We start from the raw sequence: 15,542 nt of genomic DNA on the forward strand, positions 1-15,542 counted from the left end.
AAAATCCTTCTTTAACCTGTCGCCTCCCCTTCATCTACACTGATTGAAGTGGATTTAACTGGTGACATCAATAAGGCATCATAGCTTTCACCTGGATTTACCTGGTCAGTCTTTGTCATGGAAAGAGCAGGTGTTCCTAATGTTTTGAAACACTCAGTAAACATCTCTATATATGGCTCTGGGTGTAAGCAATGGTGAAAGTTACCAGCCAGCATCATCAGAAGGCAAGGAGACGTTAGGTTAACCCTATCATTTATTTTCAGATCTACAGCACATGTGCCTAAAAGGAGTAGGGGCTAGGGGTTAATTTGGAATTCACAAAGAGAGTTTTCCATACTCCCCAGGCCTCTGTCTATTTCTTTTGTCTCTCAACTGGCTGAGGGTTGTCACAGAGCCCTATTGGCTGTCACTACCATCATGTGTGACCAATTAGAAATATTCCTGTGGAAAACAATAGTCATGGCTTCTGGTGCCAGGGACATTTGAAGAGAACGGCATCTGCGCAAATTAGGGCTGACTACCTGAGGTATATACTCTGTGTATAGGGGTTTCTAAACTTGGGTTGCTGGAGAAACTGCTTGCCAAGCAGCCCTGCAAATAAATTATTTCTACTTTTAGTGTGTGGCTCGACGTTGCATCTGAATGGGTTCAGCACAATTTCCCGAGATAGCTTTACATGGCAACAGGTATGTAGAAAGGTTTCCACTTTCCAGACACAATTATCTCTCTCTCTCTCCCTCTTTCCCTTCTGAAACACAAACAGAAATTATGGGGTTTGGGGGCTGGTTGACTTCACACCGTGCATTTTTCATTGATTTTTGAACTGCGCATCTCACACTGGCACAACATTGTTAAAGAAAAACAATATTTGGGACGATATTAAAAAAATAACCCACTCAATACATACTATTGTTTTTCCTTCCCCTTCCCGAAAGTTAGATTGAATTTAATGAAATTAGATCTCTACTGAAAATCAAAGTGTATCATTGTCTTTCTTGAGCAACAAATCTAGAAATCCAGAGCCAAAAACATACAAACAGTCTTGTTTTCTCAGGTGCCAGTAACATAAAATGACCATTAAGCATTATGGGGACCTAGTTTGCATCCCAAATGGCACGCTATTCCCTATGAAGGACACTATAGTACTCTGGTCAAAAGTAGTGCACTTTATAGGGAATAGGGTGCCATTTGGGATGAATCACTAGTATACTACAACAGTTTTGAGCTATTAAGGGCCGTAAAAAAACTGTTAAGATTAGCGAAAAAAAAAAAGAGCCAATTTAACCAAATGCTTAATCAGCATTATTTTGTGAGTTGAGTGGACTTCAAAAGAACAAGAATTTAAGCTAATGTGTTTATTTACTCTCAACAAAGTCTGCTCGAAGTTAGCTGAATTTGAATAAGCTTGTTGAGTAAAATTATACATTCATGTTTGCTCAAAACCACACCCACCATTATCATATTTCCCAGCATGCTCTATTGCAGGTGGATTTGTTTTTTTCTTTCAATTCTTTCAATACATTTCAAAGTGACCCCAAACTTTTGAACGGTAGTGTATGTTAAATATGTGTTTTTGGATGTACTTTGATTGGTTGATCGATCTTATGCAACACAAACATATTTAACATACACTACCGTTCAAAAGTTTGGGGTCACTTTGAAATGTCCTTGATTTTGATAGAAAAGCGCATTTTTTGTTAATTAAAATAAAATTGATCAGAAATGCAGTGTAGACATTGTTAATGTTGTAAGTGACTATTGCAGCTGAAAACGACTGATTTTGAATGGAATATCTACATAGGCCCATTATCAGCAACCATCACTCCTGTGTTCCAATGGCACGTTGTGTTAGCTAATCCAAGTGTATCATTTTAAAAGGCTAATTGATCATTAGAAAACCCTTTTGCAATTATGTTAACACAGCCGAAAACTGTTGTTCTGATTAAAGAAGCAATAAAACTGGCCTTCTTTAGACTAGTTTAGTATCTGGAGCATCAGAATTTGTGGGTTTGATTACAGGCTCAAAATGGCCAGAAACAAAGAACTTTCTTCTGAAACTCATCAGTCTAGTCCTGTTCTGAGTAATGAAGGCTATTCCATGCGAAAAATTGCCAAGAAACTGATGATCTCGTTCAATGCTGTGTACTATTCCCTTCACAGAACAGTGCAAACTGTCTCTAACCAGAATAAAAAGAGGAGTGGGAGGCCTCAGTGCAGAACTGAGCAAGAGGACAAGTACATTAGAGTGTCTAGTTTGAGAAACAGATGCCTCTCAAGTCCTCAACAGACAGCTTCATTAAATAGTACCCGCAAAACATCAGTCTCAACGTCAACAGTAAAGAGGCGACTCCGGGATGCTGGCCTTCTAGGCAAAACAAGGACATTTCTAAGTGACCCCAAACTTTTGAACGGTAGTGTACTTTTTTCTAAACTAACTAAACATTTCGAGTTTATATGATTTAGGTAGTCTGAATAATCAATCTTAACTACCCCGGCAGTCATTCTCAATGCAGGTTGCGGTTAATTAAACGTTCCAGTTGTTGGATATCTTTAGTGACTGGATTCCAATAGAAATTACACATCACTATGGCTGCGTTTACACCGGCAGCCCAATTCTGATATTTTCTTCCAGTAATTAGTCTTTTGACCAATCAGATCAGCTCTGAAAAATATTTGATATGAAAAGATCTGATGTGATTGGTTAAAGACCAATTAGTAGAAAAAAGATCAGAATTGGGATGCCTGTCTAAATGCAGCCTACATGCAGCATAATGTGACTTGCAGGCTTGATGCAGCCTGTAAACCAGGGCTTTCAGACCACTCACTGTGTTAGGATGTAACTAGGCCCTCAAAGAAAGGCCTTATGATATATGTCATGTGTTGTCGACATTTTTTAGTTTTAAAGATTAAATATTCACTTACACACTCACTTGGTGAACGCTACAGGACTGAAAGCCTTTTAATACAATAACCATGTCTCTGTCACTAACAAATACAGTCATGGATGGTAATTACAATTCACTGGAAATGCAAGGCACACTGAGTAATATTTAAATAAGGTAGAATAAATTCTCAAATGGAATTATATATTCACTCAACCTAAAATGTAGTAAACAATTCAATTCAACTATATGCCCAAATGCTGAGTAAACTCACAATCCAGCAGCAATTATACATGACATCATCTTTAAAAAAAAAAAATTAAACAGTGTAGTTTAGATCAAACCGTTGTTGAAAACAACAACAAAACTACGCAACAGTGAAGTTGACTTTAGTTTTGCTGTAGCCTAGTGTTGTCATCTGTGCCAGGCAAGCTGGTACAGTGAGAAGCTGTGCTGCAGCTGGTGAGGGAGGATGGTGCATGGGGGGCTGTGGTTTGTGGGGACTGGGACAAGGGGGGTTTATGGGGACGGTAAGGGGCCAATAGGGGCCCGGGCCTCTGCTGTGTGTCTAATGACTGCCTTATGGGAAAGCCCCAGTGTGTTAGGAACACTCTGGCTTATCCCCTACTGGTGGGTTCTGAAGAGATCTGATTTAGGGAGAGTGTTGAGAAAAGAAGGGAGGAAGGAGGGCAAAGAGGAAGGAGAGTCTCCCTCCTCCATCCGTTTCCCTCTCAGTCCCACCTCTATTTCGCCTTCCTTTCTCTGTTTCCACCCCTCCCTTCTACATTCCTCATCTTTTCCTCTCCAGACTGCCGTCTCATTCTGAAACCCAGGAGCAGGAGTTAGTCAGAGAAAGAGAGACAAGAGGAGAGAAAGGGTACGGCCTTTAGTCTGACCTTTTCTGTCCATACACACATGCCACATGTATCGAGCACACACACACACACACACACACCTAGGCATTGGAACGCACACACGCACGGAAGGAGAAGCGTGCGCGCGCACACACGGGATGTGACATTTTTTAAATATTTTTTTTTACATCCGTTTCCTGTTAAAACCATAAGAAAAATTAATAAAATTCGACTTAAATTCACAATACAGGATATGGCCCTATTGCGTTGACTGCTATGGGGCAATGAATTTCTATATACCACAGTCATAGGTCGAATCTCAAACTAGCTCTTTATCGAGTGGCCACTTGCTGTTGTGTTCGATAGTGATCACTCAAGTCTGCAAGTGTTTTGGCCAAAATGAGCATTGAGACGATGCAAACTCAACGTCCAAACCGCCACTCATCAATATTCTAAATCCATTCACAAGCATAGTCTCCCGCGATCTGTCTTGAGCATGACTCACTCGCTATGAAACATCGGCACTGGGGCAGACACAGACGCATAATCTGATAAGACAGTGAGAAAGTTGTAATAACAAAATGGCCATGTTTGAATGTGACAAATATTTGCACAGAACATAGTGTACTCTACAATTACATGTATGAGTGTGTGTGTGTGATCAGCATAATATGTAAATATGCACTGAACAAAACATGGAGACACAATGTAAATAAGAGACTAGATAAAAAATGTACAAATATATACAAATGTGTGTGCTATAGCAAAAATCAGCCATGTCTCTGCACATTCTTTCCTGGACAGTTTTTGTTGTAGTGCCCAAAGCCTTGTGCAGTGGTGACAAAGGACACAGTGGGGGTTACAATAGGGGCAGTGGAGGGGGGATTGTCCCCCACACATTCAGTTCAGCACAGGAATGTGGCCCCTAGTACCCACACATACAGGTCACACAGGTCCCACACACACACACACACACACACACAGAATGCTGTTCACCGACTACAGCTCAGTATTCAACACCATAGTGCCCTCCAAGCTTGTCACCAAGCTCAGGACCCTGGGACTGAACACCTCACTCTGCAACTGAATCCTGGACTTCCTAACGGGCTGACCCCAGGTAGTGAGAGTAGACAACAGCACCTCCACCACACTGACCCGCAAAGCGGGGGCCCCACAGGGGTGTATGCTTTGCCCCCTACTATACTCCCAGTTTACCCATGATTGTGTGGCCACACACACAACTCCAACTATCATCAAGTTTGCTGACAATACGACGATGGTAGGCCTGATCACCAATGGCGATGAGACCGCCTACAGGGAGGTGGTCAGAGAACCGGCAGTGTGGTGCCAGGACAACAACCTCTCCCTCAACGTCAGCAAGACCAAGGAGCTGATTGTAGACCACAGGAAACACAGGGGGTGCACACTCCCATCCATATCCACAGAGCCTCAGAGGAAAGGGTCAAGAGCTTCAAGTTCCTCGGTGTCCACGTCACTGAGGACTTAATACGGTCCCCTCACACCAGAACAGTCATGAAGGCAGCACAGCAACGCCTCTTCTTCATCAAGAGGCTGAAACGATATGGCATGGCCCCTCAGATCCTCAGGAACTTTTACAGCTGCACCATTGAAAGCATCCTGACTGGTTGTATCACCATCTGGTATAGCAACTACACTGCCCCTGACCGGATGGCCCTACAGAGGGTGGTGCAGGCGGCCCAGCGCATTACAGGGGGCGAGCTCCCAGCCATCCAGGAAATACATGTTGTGCTACAGCCTGAATTCAAAACGCATTAAATATCATTATTTGTCACGCTTCCACACACAAAACCCCTTAAATGTCAGTGTAAACATGTTTTTTTAAAATGTTGATGAATTCATAAGAAATAAAAAGCTGACATCTATTGAGTCAAGTCTTCAATCCTTTTCTAATGGAAAGCAAGTTCAGGAGTAAATAGTTGCTTAACAAGTCAATTAAAAAGTTGCATTGACTCACTCAGTGTGCAATAATAGTATTTAACGGGATTTTTTAAGTGATTAACTCATCTCTGTACCCCACATATACAATTATCTGTAAGGTACCTCAGTCGCGCAGCAAATTTCAAACACAGATTCAACCACAAAGACCAGGGAGGTTTTCCAATGTCTTGCAGAAGAGCATCTATTGGTAGATGAAAAAAAATACTAAATAAAAGCTGACATTGACTATCCCATTGAGCCCGGAGTCGCCTCTTCACTGTTGACGTTGAGACTGGCGTTTTGCGGGTACTATTTAACGAAGCTGCCAGTTGGGGACATGTGAGGCATCTGTTTCTCAAACTAGACACTCTAATGTACTTGTCCTCTTGCTCAGTTGTGCGCCGGGGCCTCCCACTTCTCTATTCTGGTTAGAGACAGTTTGCACTGTTCTGTGAAGGGAGTAGTACACAGCTTTGTACGAGATCTTAAGTTTCTTGGCAATTTCTCACATAGAATAGCCTTCATTACTCAGAACAAGAATAGACTGACGAATTTCAGAAGAAAGTACTTTGTTTCTGGACATTTTGAGCCTGTAATCGAACCCACAAATGCTGATGCTCCAGATACTCAACTAGTCTAAAGGACAGTTTTATTGCTTCTTTAATCAGAACAACACTTTTGAGCTGTGCTAACATAATTGCAAAAGGGTTTTCTAATGATCAATTAACCTTTTCAAATTATAAACTTGGATTAGCTAACACAACGTGCTATTGGAACACAGGAGTGATGGTTGCTGATAATAGGCCTCTGTACAGCTATGAAAATATTCCATTAAAAATCAGTCGTTTTCAGCAACAATAGTCATTTCCAACATTAACAATGTCTACACTGTATTTCTGATCAATTTAATGTTATTTTAATTTCTTTCAAAAACAAGGACATTTCTAAGGCTTTCATTTCTAAAACTTTTGATTGGTAGCGTATGTGCGGAAAGAAAATCCATTTAATACATTTTGAATTCAGGCTGTAACACAACCAAATGTGGAATAAGTCAAAGGGTATGAATACTTTCTGAAGGCACTATTATTATTATGATGATCATTGCATTGTTGGGAAAGAGCTCTGAAGGTAGGAATTTCACTGTACTGTTTTACACCTGTTGGACATGGCGAACAAACTTTGAAACTTGAAACACACACACCGGTCACAATGGTCAGTTCAGAGAGAGCCCCCTGACAAACACCATACCAAAATACAGGGTGTCAATTCTGTTGAACGCTCCATCAAAAAGGAGTGTTTACACAGTTGTAACCATAAACTAAAGCCTTGACATTAGATCTGGGAGTTGTCAGGTCTTGAGCAAGGTTACACGTAAGTGCGGCGAGCCACCCCCACTACACAACAAATGTCTGAAGCAGTCATGATAGTGAAGTTGTTTTTTAGGTGGGTCAAAAACAATATTATTTCACATCGCAATGTGTAAGCTAAACATGCAAAGCTTGCTTACCTAAAAATATTTATGTTCCATGATACATGTCCTTTCATATTTGACCAAATTGGATATTCAAAAGGAATGACGTGTTGTGTGTTGTCGTTTGTCCACAGGCTCGTCCTACTACAACAATGTGCGGCCGCTAGCCTATCCCGACGCTGACGCTGTGCTCATCTGTTTCGACATCAGCCGCCCCGAGACACTGGACAGTGTGCTGAAGAAGGTCAGTGAGCTACGGAGCAAAGCCACATGTCTGTGCTACAGTTCAATAAAATATCATATAAAACAGGATTCGCCAACTGGCGGCCCGAATTTGGCCAGTGGGTGGTTTTATTTGGCCCCCCAATGTTTCAGAGCATTGATTTTTTCTCTCTTCATTGTTGGACATAAAAGACTGTAAAAACAACAGGAAATCAACTCAAAGTGATTTTAATTTTGTAAATCTACTCCGACAGGTGATCGTATACAAATGTTAGCAAGATTTGAAATGATTGAGATTCTTATTATTGTTTTACGTTTTCGGCTCCGATATTCAAACCAGCAACCTTTCGGTTACTGGCCCAAAGCTCTAAACTCGAGGCTACGTAGTTGATGATTCCTTATCTCAAATTATCCTATAGCTCCTTTTAGAACAGTAAGGACCACATATAAAAGAGACACTGCTTGTGAGAACAACGTAGCCGAGATAGGAATGAACAAATATATATATATTTTTTTTTAAAGCATGCAGGCTCATCACAGACCCTTAGGTAATGTTCCACCAAAGGCTAGAAGCTAATGTTATGGCCTTTTTGAGCTCATTTTCTCACAAAATGAACACAAAATGAGGTGTAATCCATCCATTGTCCCAGCCTTCTTCAAAAAAAAAATCCATTTACTTAATAATAAGAGGGAGAAGTTTGGCATTGTTTCCCAAAGTCCTAGCCTCTGTGGTTTCTAATTGGTGGAACTCTCTGGTGGAAGTCTTTCTTTGAGCCACACCATTTGGGACCTACAGATCTACACGTTTTGTTTGAACGATAAAGACTGTTGTTTATAGTGTATAGCGAACATCAGTTGTGTGGGCAAGGAATGCCTTTGACTGGGTGGAGTGGACATTCCTAATGTCAAGCCCATCGCTCACCCATGACATCATCAGCATCGCCATTCAGATATAAAATACCCCACTCTTTGAGTCACGAGACAAAACCGAAGGAGGGGGCAGGGGTACCCCAAAATTCTGATAGAGGTCCACTTGGGGCTCACTTGACCTGTGACCCTAAATAGATGCCTTGCTAATCTCTTGCCAACAGGCCACGGGTGGGCGTTCAATACACCCCTCTCACAATAGTCCTCCAGAATTGGGCTCTTGACCCCCTGTGATATTTCAAGTGCCAAGTGCTTCTATTTGACATAGTGGTCAAATCTTTCATACCACTGAAGCCAAACAAAAGCTGTCCCAACAATAAATTCCACTCAAGTGTTAAAGGAAAACTATGATGCAAAATGCATCACACCGGCTGTATTTCTGTAAAGTTATACACCTTGAAAACTTGATTGCTGGCATGCAAATGCTTTTGTGACTATGTCAACAATGTATTAAAATGTTAAAGACATTTGGTTTGGTACTTTTGTACACTTTTTAGCCAGTAGTTCTGAAAGTAGCACTCACGAGCCAAAAGTGGTCTCCGAAAACCGCGTACTACGTTACATATGTGCACCACGTTCTTGCTCTCGCTCTCTGCTGTGTCCACTGAGCCCGCCCTGCAACCTCATTGGATAATGCTGGGCAGGCCTCTTGCTAGCTGTCACTCAAATGTAACAGTGGCTTTCAAACTAGGGATTATTTCGTGGCTAATTGAGGTGAAACAGTAATTCTGCTCATAGATTATGCCTGTATGAACTTCATTGACACATCCAGCCCAAAGCAGGAGGTTTAGAAAATACTTTCATAGTCGCCAAAGTACCAGAGCATGTCTAAGTGACAAGTGTTAAGTGAGGACACATGGTATCAGTGATTTTGTATTACTAGTCACTGTAAAGCTTTCCTGCTTTCTTCACACAGCATTTCTGTGTGACCTCAAATCTTCCTCTGTATCTGGCAACATCCTTCTATCTCTGCCACTCTTTCTTTCCTCTCAACTCTACCCCCTTGTCCTCCCCTCCCTCCCTGTGGGATCCTATGATGGGACCGGTTTTCCCAGGGTGAAAATGGAGCCCAATTCCCATTCTGTTCCCTTCTCCCCGAAGTGTGCCCTTGTTAATTTCCCCTCACTAATCTAATGCTTTTGTATCTTTGAGGGGGGGGGAATTAACACTTTGGGTGAGAATCGAAAAAGCAACTGGAGACTCTTGAGAGTATGATGTGGCAGCTGTCGCACCCAGTCCTCAGGCTTCCTCCCAGACCTCAGTACAGTACAGATCATCTTGTATCTCCCATAGTCACACACACACACACACACACACGGGGGCTAGAAACAAAGACACTATCCAACTAGCATATATAATACATGCTGCTTATGTAATAGACCTGTTGGCCGTGTGTGCTGTAATCTCCTGTTTGATCAACCAGTGGCTCAGCTGTACTGCTACCGGGAATCAGAGAATGTTATTGAAGCAGAGCATAGGCCTAGATTTGATTTAAATGTTATTGACGCAAAGAACACATGTTAAGGGTAATAATGTAATACATGGAATGAGACACACACTGGTCAGACATTTTCCTACTGGCCTTGGGAACATGTCCTAATAGTTACGTAATAAGGAAATACTGCCTACGTTTTCGTTTTCAGGCAAAACATTTACTGGGAATGAGGAAGTGAAACTACCGTTAGAGGGGCTTCAAGTGCAATTTGTAAAATGTTATCTTCAGTACATATCATTGTTGCGCATCACCAATCATTTCTGTCGTTAACCATTCTCATCCTTCGAAATGAAAATGGACAATTCACTCTGCTCTTTGTCTGTTATTCACTCTCGGTTGTTTGGCTTTAATTAACCTTTTATACTGAACAAAAATATATACGCAACATGTAAAGTGTTGGTCCCATGTTTCATGAACTGAAATAAAAGATCCCAGAAATGTTCCATATGCACAAAAAGCTTATTTCTCTCAAATTTTGTGCACAAATGTTTTTACATCCCTGTTAGTGAGCAATTCTCCTTTTCCAAGATAATCCATCCACCTGACAGCATGATCATTACACAGGTGCACCTTGTGCTGGGGGACAATTTAAAAAGTCCACTTTAAAATGTGCAGTTGTGTCACACAACACAATGCTTGCAATTGGCATGCTGACAGCAGAGCTGTTGCCAGAGAATTTAATGTTAATTTCTCCACCATAAGCTGCCTCCAACATTGTTTTAGAGAATTTGGCAGTACGTCTAACTGGCCTCACAACCGCAGACCACGTGGATGCCGTTGTGTGGGTGAGCGGTTTGCTGATGTCAATGTTGTGAGCAGAGTGCCCCATGATGGCAGTGGGGTTATGGTATGGGCAGGCATAAGCTACAACTATGAAAAAAAATAGCATTTTATCGATGGCAATTTGAATGCACAAATATATCGTGACGAGATCATGAGGCCCATTTTTTTTAATGGTATCTGTGACCAACAGATGCATATCTGTATTGCCAGGCATGTGAAATCCATAGATTAGGGCCTATTGAGTTGATTTCAATTGACAAATTTCCTCATATGAACTCCCAACTCAGTGAGATCAATTCAATTGTTGAACGTTGCGTTTATATTTCTATTCAGTATATAAAACACAATGACCCTGCCTCTTGGCCCTTGTGACTTGTCTAGGTCTTCACCAGTATGTCTTCAACAGAAAGCCCTTATCCAAGACAACAGCACATGATGACTAACACTAATGAACAGAGCCCATAATCACGTGGACGGTCGTCTACAAGAAAGGCATTGTTTGTATTGAGGAGAAACAGAGAGGTATCATTCAATGGATAATGTGAAGCGATATTGTAAGCAGTCAGAGATATAGGGTGAGTGAGACAGAGAGACAGACCAGCAGACAGTAGGGAGAATAGCTACCCAGTACAGAGTGTGACATGTCGACATTGAGACTTGTCTGCTTCATAATGTGTGTTGTTATTCTTTCTGATGGAACTCTGAGGGAGTGTTGTCTGGATGTGGTTGTGGTTACTGAAGCTGTGAGCTCATAGCGGACAGAACTCGTGCTCCGTTCCATTCTTCAGTTGTCATGTGGCAACTGTGTGTTATTTCAATGGCCATTGAGTTATTGTAGTGATAACATATCCATACAATGTAAATAACATTAACTGAACGAGATGGAGAAAATATATGTTTCTCCAAGTTTCATATATTTAAAATAGATATGTTTTGGATATTGGTGCTCACCTGTTACGCTCGGTTCTGACTAGTTTCTTCCTCTTGCTCCACAGTGGCAGGGGGAGACGCAGGAGTTCTGTCCTAACGCCAAGGTGGTATTGGTGGGCTGTAAGCTGGACATGCGGACGGACCTCAACGTGCTGAGAGAGCTGTCCAAACTCCGACTCATCCCCGTCACTCATGAACAGGTCAGGACTGACTGTTTCTCACGACTGAGCCAATCCATGCCAAGCTGTACTGTGCTGGCCTGGTAACGCACCCATTGTAGTCCCTGGAACTGTGCATGGAAGTACAATGTGAAAGGAAAATATCATAGCAAGCAGTACGCTTTAGGCGAGGGTGTTATGAAACATGTGTGGCAATGCCAGTAGCTGTTCACTTGTGAACTGCGATGGCATAACACCTTCAGAACATTGTCGTTAGCATGACATAGTAACACCTGTCAAAACAGGTCAAATAAAACGTGAGGCTATTTCTTGGCAGAACTTTCGCTAGGAACTATGAGTACGTTGGGGACTATGGCGTCCCAAATGGGGTCCCTATGGGTCCTGATAAAAAGGGAATAGGGTGCCATTTGGGATGTAGCCAATGTGATAATGTGACACACTGTTCTGGAAACATTGCTCTACTTTTGTATATGTATATATATTTTTTTTTAAATATATTTTTGTTCACTGCTCTTACCTACATTATGCCTGTTGTTTCTCTCCTCTTTGGGTTGGTCGTCAGTAAAGATGTTGAGCTGTTCTCCTGGCATGGTTAAAGCACAAACAGACATGCCTCTACGGTATAAACTTGTTGATATGTACCGGTCCACACTGTGTAAACATGTGTGCACAATTGCTCTTTCACAGCTCACACACACACGCAAGAGCTCGCGCACACACAAAGCTACGGCACAGACATTTGCATGGCTCAGACTATCTGTGATGCCCTAAATCAGACATTCTATTAGCTATGGCAAAACATCTAAAAGCACCTAAACTCAGCAAAAAAAGAAACGTCCTCTCACTGTCAACTGTGTTTATTTTCAGCAAACTTAACATGTGTAAATATTTGTATGAACATAACAAGATTCAACAACAGACATAAACTGAACAATTTCCACAGACATGTGACTAACAGAAATTGAATAATGTGTCCCTGAACAAAGGGGGGGGTCAAAATAAAAAGTAAGTGTCAGTATCTGGTGTGGCCACCAGCTGCATTAAGTGCTGCAGTGCATCTTTTCCTCAGACTGCACCAGATTTGCCAGTTCTTGCAGTGAGATGTTACCTCACTCTTCCACCAAGGCACCTGCAAGTTCCCAGACATTTCTGGGGGGGGAATGGCCCCAGCCCTCACTCTCCGATCCAACAGGTCCCCAGAAGTGCTCAATGGGATTGAGATCTGGGCTCTTCGCTGGCCATGGCAGAACACTGACATTTCTGTCTTGCAGGAAACCATACACAGAACGAGCAGTATGGCTGGTGGCACTGTCATGCTGGAGGGTCATGTCAGGATGAGCCTGCAGGAAGGGTACCACATCAGGGAGGAGGATGTGTTCCCTGTAACGCACAGCGTTGAGATTGCCTGCAATGACAACAATCTCAGTCCGATGATGCTGTGACACACCGCCCCAGATCATGACGGACCCTCCACCTCCAAATCGATCCCGCTCCAGAGTACAGGCCTCGGTGTAACGCTCATTCCTTCAACGATAAACACGAATCCGACCATCACCCCTGGCGAGACAAAACAGCGACTCATCAGTGAAGAGCACTATATGCCAGTCCTGTCTGGTCCAGCGACGGTGGGTTTGTGCCCATTGCCGGTGATGTCTGGTGAGGACCTGCCTTACAACAGGCCTACAAGCCCTCAGTCCAGCCTCTCTCAGCCTATTGCAGACAGTCTGGGCACTGATGGAGGGATTGTGCGTTCTTGGTGTAACTCGGGCAGTTGTTGTTGCCATCCTGTACCTGTCCTGCAGGTGTGATGTTCAGATGTACCGATCCTGTGCAGGTGTTGTAACACGTGGTCTGCCACTGCGAGGACGATCAGCTGTCTGTCCTGTCTCCCTGTAGCGCTGTCTTAGGTGTCTCACAGTACGGACATTGCAATTTATTGCCCTGGCCACATCTGCAGTCCTCATGCCTCCTTGCAGCATGCCTAAGGCACGTTCACACAGATGAGCAGGGACCCTGGGGCATCTTTCTTTTGGTGTTTTTCAGAGTCAGTAGAAAGGCCTCTTTAGTGTCCTAAGTTTTCATAACTGTGACCTTAATTGCCTACCGTCTATAAGCTGTTAATGTCTTAATGACCGTTCCACAGGTGCTTGTTCATTAATTGTTTATGGGTCTTTGAAAAAGCATGGGAAACAGTGTTGAAACCTTTTACAATGAAGATCTGTGAAGTTATTTGGATTTAAAAAATAAATAAAAAATGGTCCACTTCTACTAGCTACTGTTCTCAGAGCGTTCATGTAACATAGCATTAACATTCTGATATGTTCCAATACATAAAACTCTAACTCGGCATAGAGGTAAACTAAAACACACTTTTTTTGTACTGAGGGCACCTACTGTGTATTAACATAACTGTATGTCCTAATATGTACACAGTATTCCAGTTCTGAAAATGCCATTTAGTTCAAATAGTTTCTCAAATATGAAAGCATACAGTACAGAGCCTAAAAGAGTTGATACCAGGGAGTGAGACAAACACTAAGTGGAACAATTTAATTGTTTTGTTTCAATGTCCTCCGGCAATAACAGAGAGGGACGGACTGACGGACTCGGGAGGCTGTGAATTTTAATGGCCTATTTTCATGTTAATGTTATTTACGAGTTGACAATTCTTTAAACACTAAGTCACATCCCTATTTTCTCCAGAGAGGAGCTTGGGAAGAAATGTCCTTGGCATGCCAGTCAATTACAGCAGAGTAGACACACGACGGGAAACAGTTACAAAGCAGACAAAAAACCCGATATATTAAGATCATCAAACTGCTTATGAAACCATTACTAAGATCATGAAAAACAACTACCAAAAAAACAAATGTAATCATGAAACCAATTTCATTGAGCAAACCCAATTGAGTTGCCAATCAGGAGGGACCGGTTATCAGGTTACGTTAATGTCACTTTGCTCGATTTCCTCAGTCTTAACTGAAGCTCCACAAAACACTCTTGAGCTCAGAACTCGCTCGCTATCCTCAAAGAGCCTCGATCAAAGGGCACCGCTGCCTGTAATGCAAATCAACTGCCAGCAATTTAAGATTTACAACTTGCTGTCCAATTCAATCCCAAAGGAATCCGCTCGTCACAAGGGTGAATCGCGGATGAACCCGACGACTTCTGCCATAATCTGCTTAGGGTCTAAGCAGAGACTTAAATGTTGCCCGTTTCCTTCTGTATGAATTAATTCTCACAACGAACATATTGCAGAGATATAATAATCATAATACTGCTGTGTGTCTGGGGATCGTTCCCTCACTGAATGGAACATGGCATGTATTCTACCAAGTGACGTGATGACGTGGAGAGGATCTGTGTCTGCATCACGTACTCTCACTACTAGTGTCCCCCAGGGCTAAGGTCTAGGGCCCTCTCCTCTTCTCTCTATACACCAAGTGACTCAGCTCCGTCATGTCCTCACATGCTCTCTCCTATCATTGTTATGCCGATGACACTCAACTACTTTTCGCCTCCCCCACTTCTGACACCCAGGTGGCGACGCGCATCTTTGCGTGCCTGGAAAGTATCTCAGCTTGGAATGTCGGTCCATCACCTCAAGCTCAACAAAGACGGAGCTGCTCTTCCTCACGTGGAAAGCCTGCCCGCTCCAAGACCTTTCCATCACGGTTGTCAACTACACGGTGTCCCCCTCCCAGAGTGCAAAGAACCTTGGCATGACCCGGGACAACACTCTGTCATCCTCTGCAAACATCAAAGCAGTGACTCGCTCCTGCAGGTTCATCCTTACAACATCCGCAGAGTACGACCCTACCTCACACAGGAAATGGCACA

At 42.7% G+C, this 15,542-nt stretch overlaps 1 protein-coding gene across 1 annotated transcript in view; it reads left to right on the top strand.

Moving 5' to 3' along the window:
• Positions 1 to 15,542, top strand: part of LOC115106631 (rho-related GTP-binding protein RhoN-like) — a 77,017-nt gene that overhangs the window by 58,974 nt on the left and 2,501 nt on the right. Inside the window, exons 3-4 of the mRNA XM_029629547.2 lie at positions 7,301 to 7,410; positions 11,589 to 11,723. Coding sequence (XP_029485407.1) covers positions 7,301 to 7,410; positions 11,589 to 11,723 — 245 coding nt within the window. The remainder of the gene's footprint in view (positions 1 to 7,300; positions 7,411 to 11,588; positions 11,724 to 15,542) is intronic.

Source organism: Oncorhynchus nerka, linkage group LG23 (assembly GCF_034236695.1).
Source record: "Oncorhynchus nerka isolate Pitt River linkage group LG23, Oner_Uvic_2.0, whole genome shotgun sequence".
Classification (NCBI taxonomy): Eukaryota; Metazoa; Chordata; class Actinopteri; order Salmoniformes; family Salmonidae; genus Oncorhynchus; species Oncorhynchus nerka.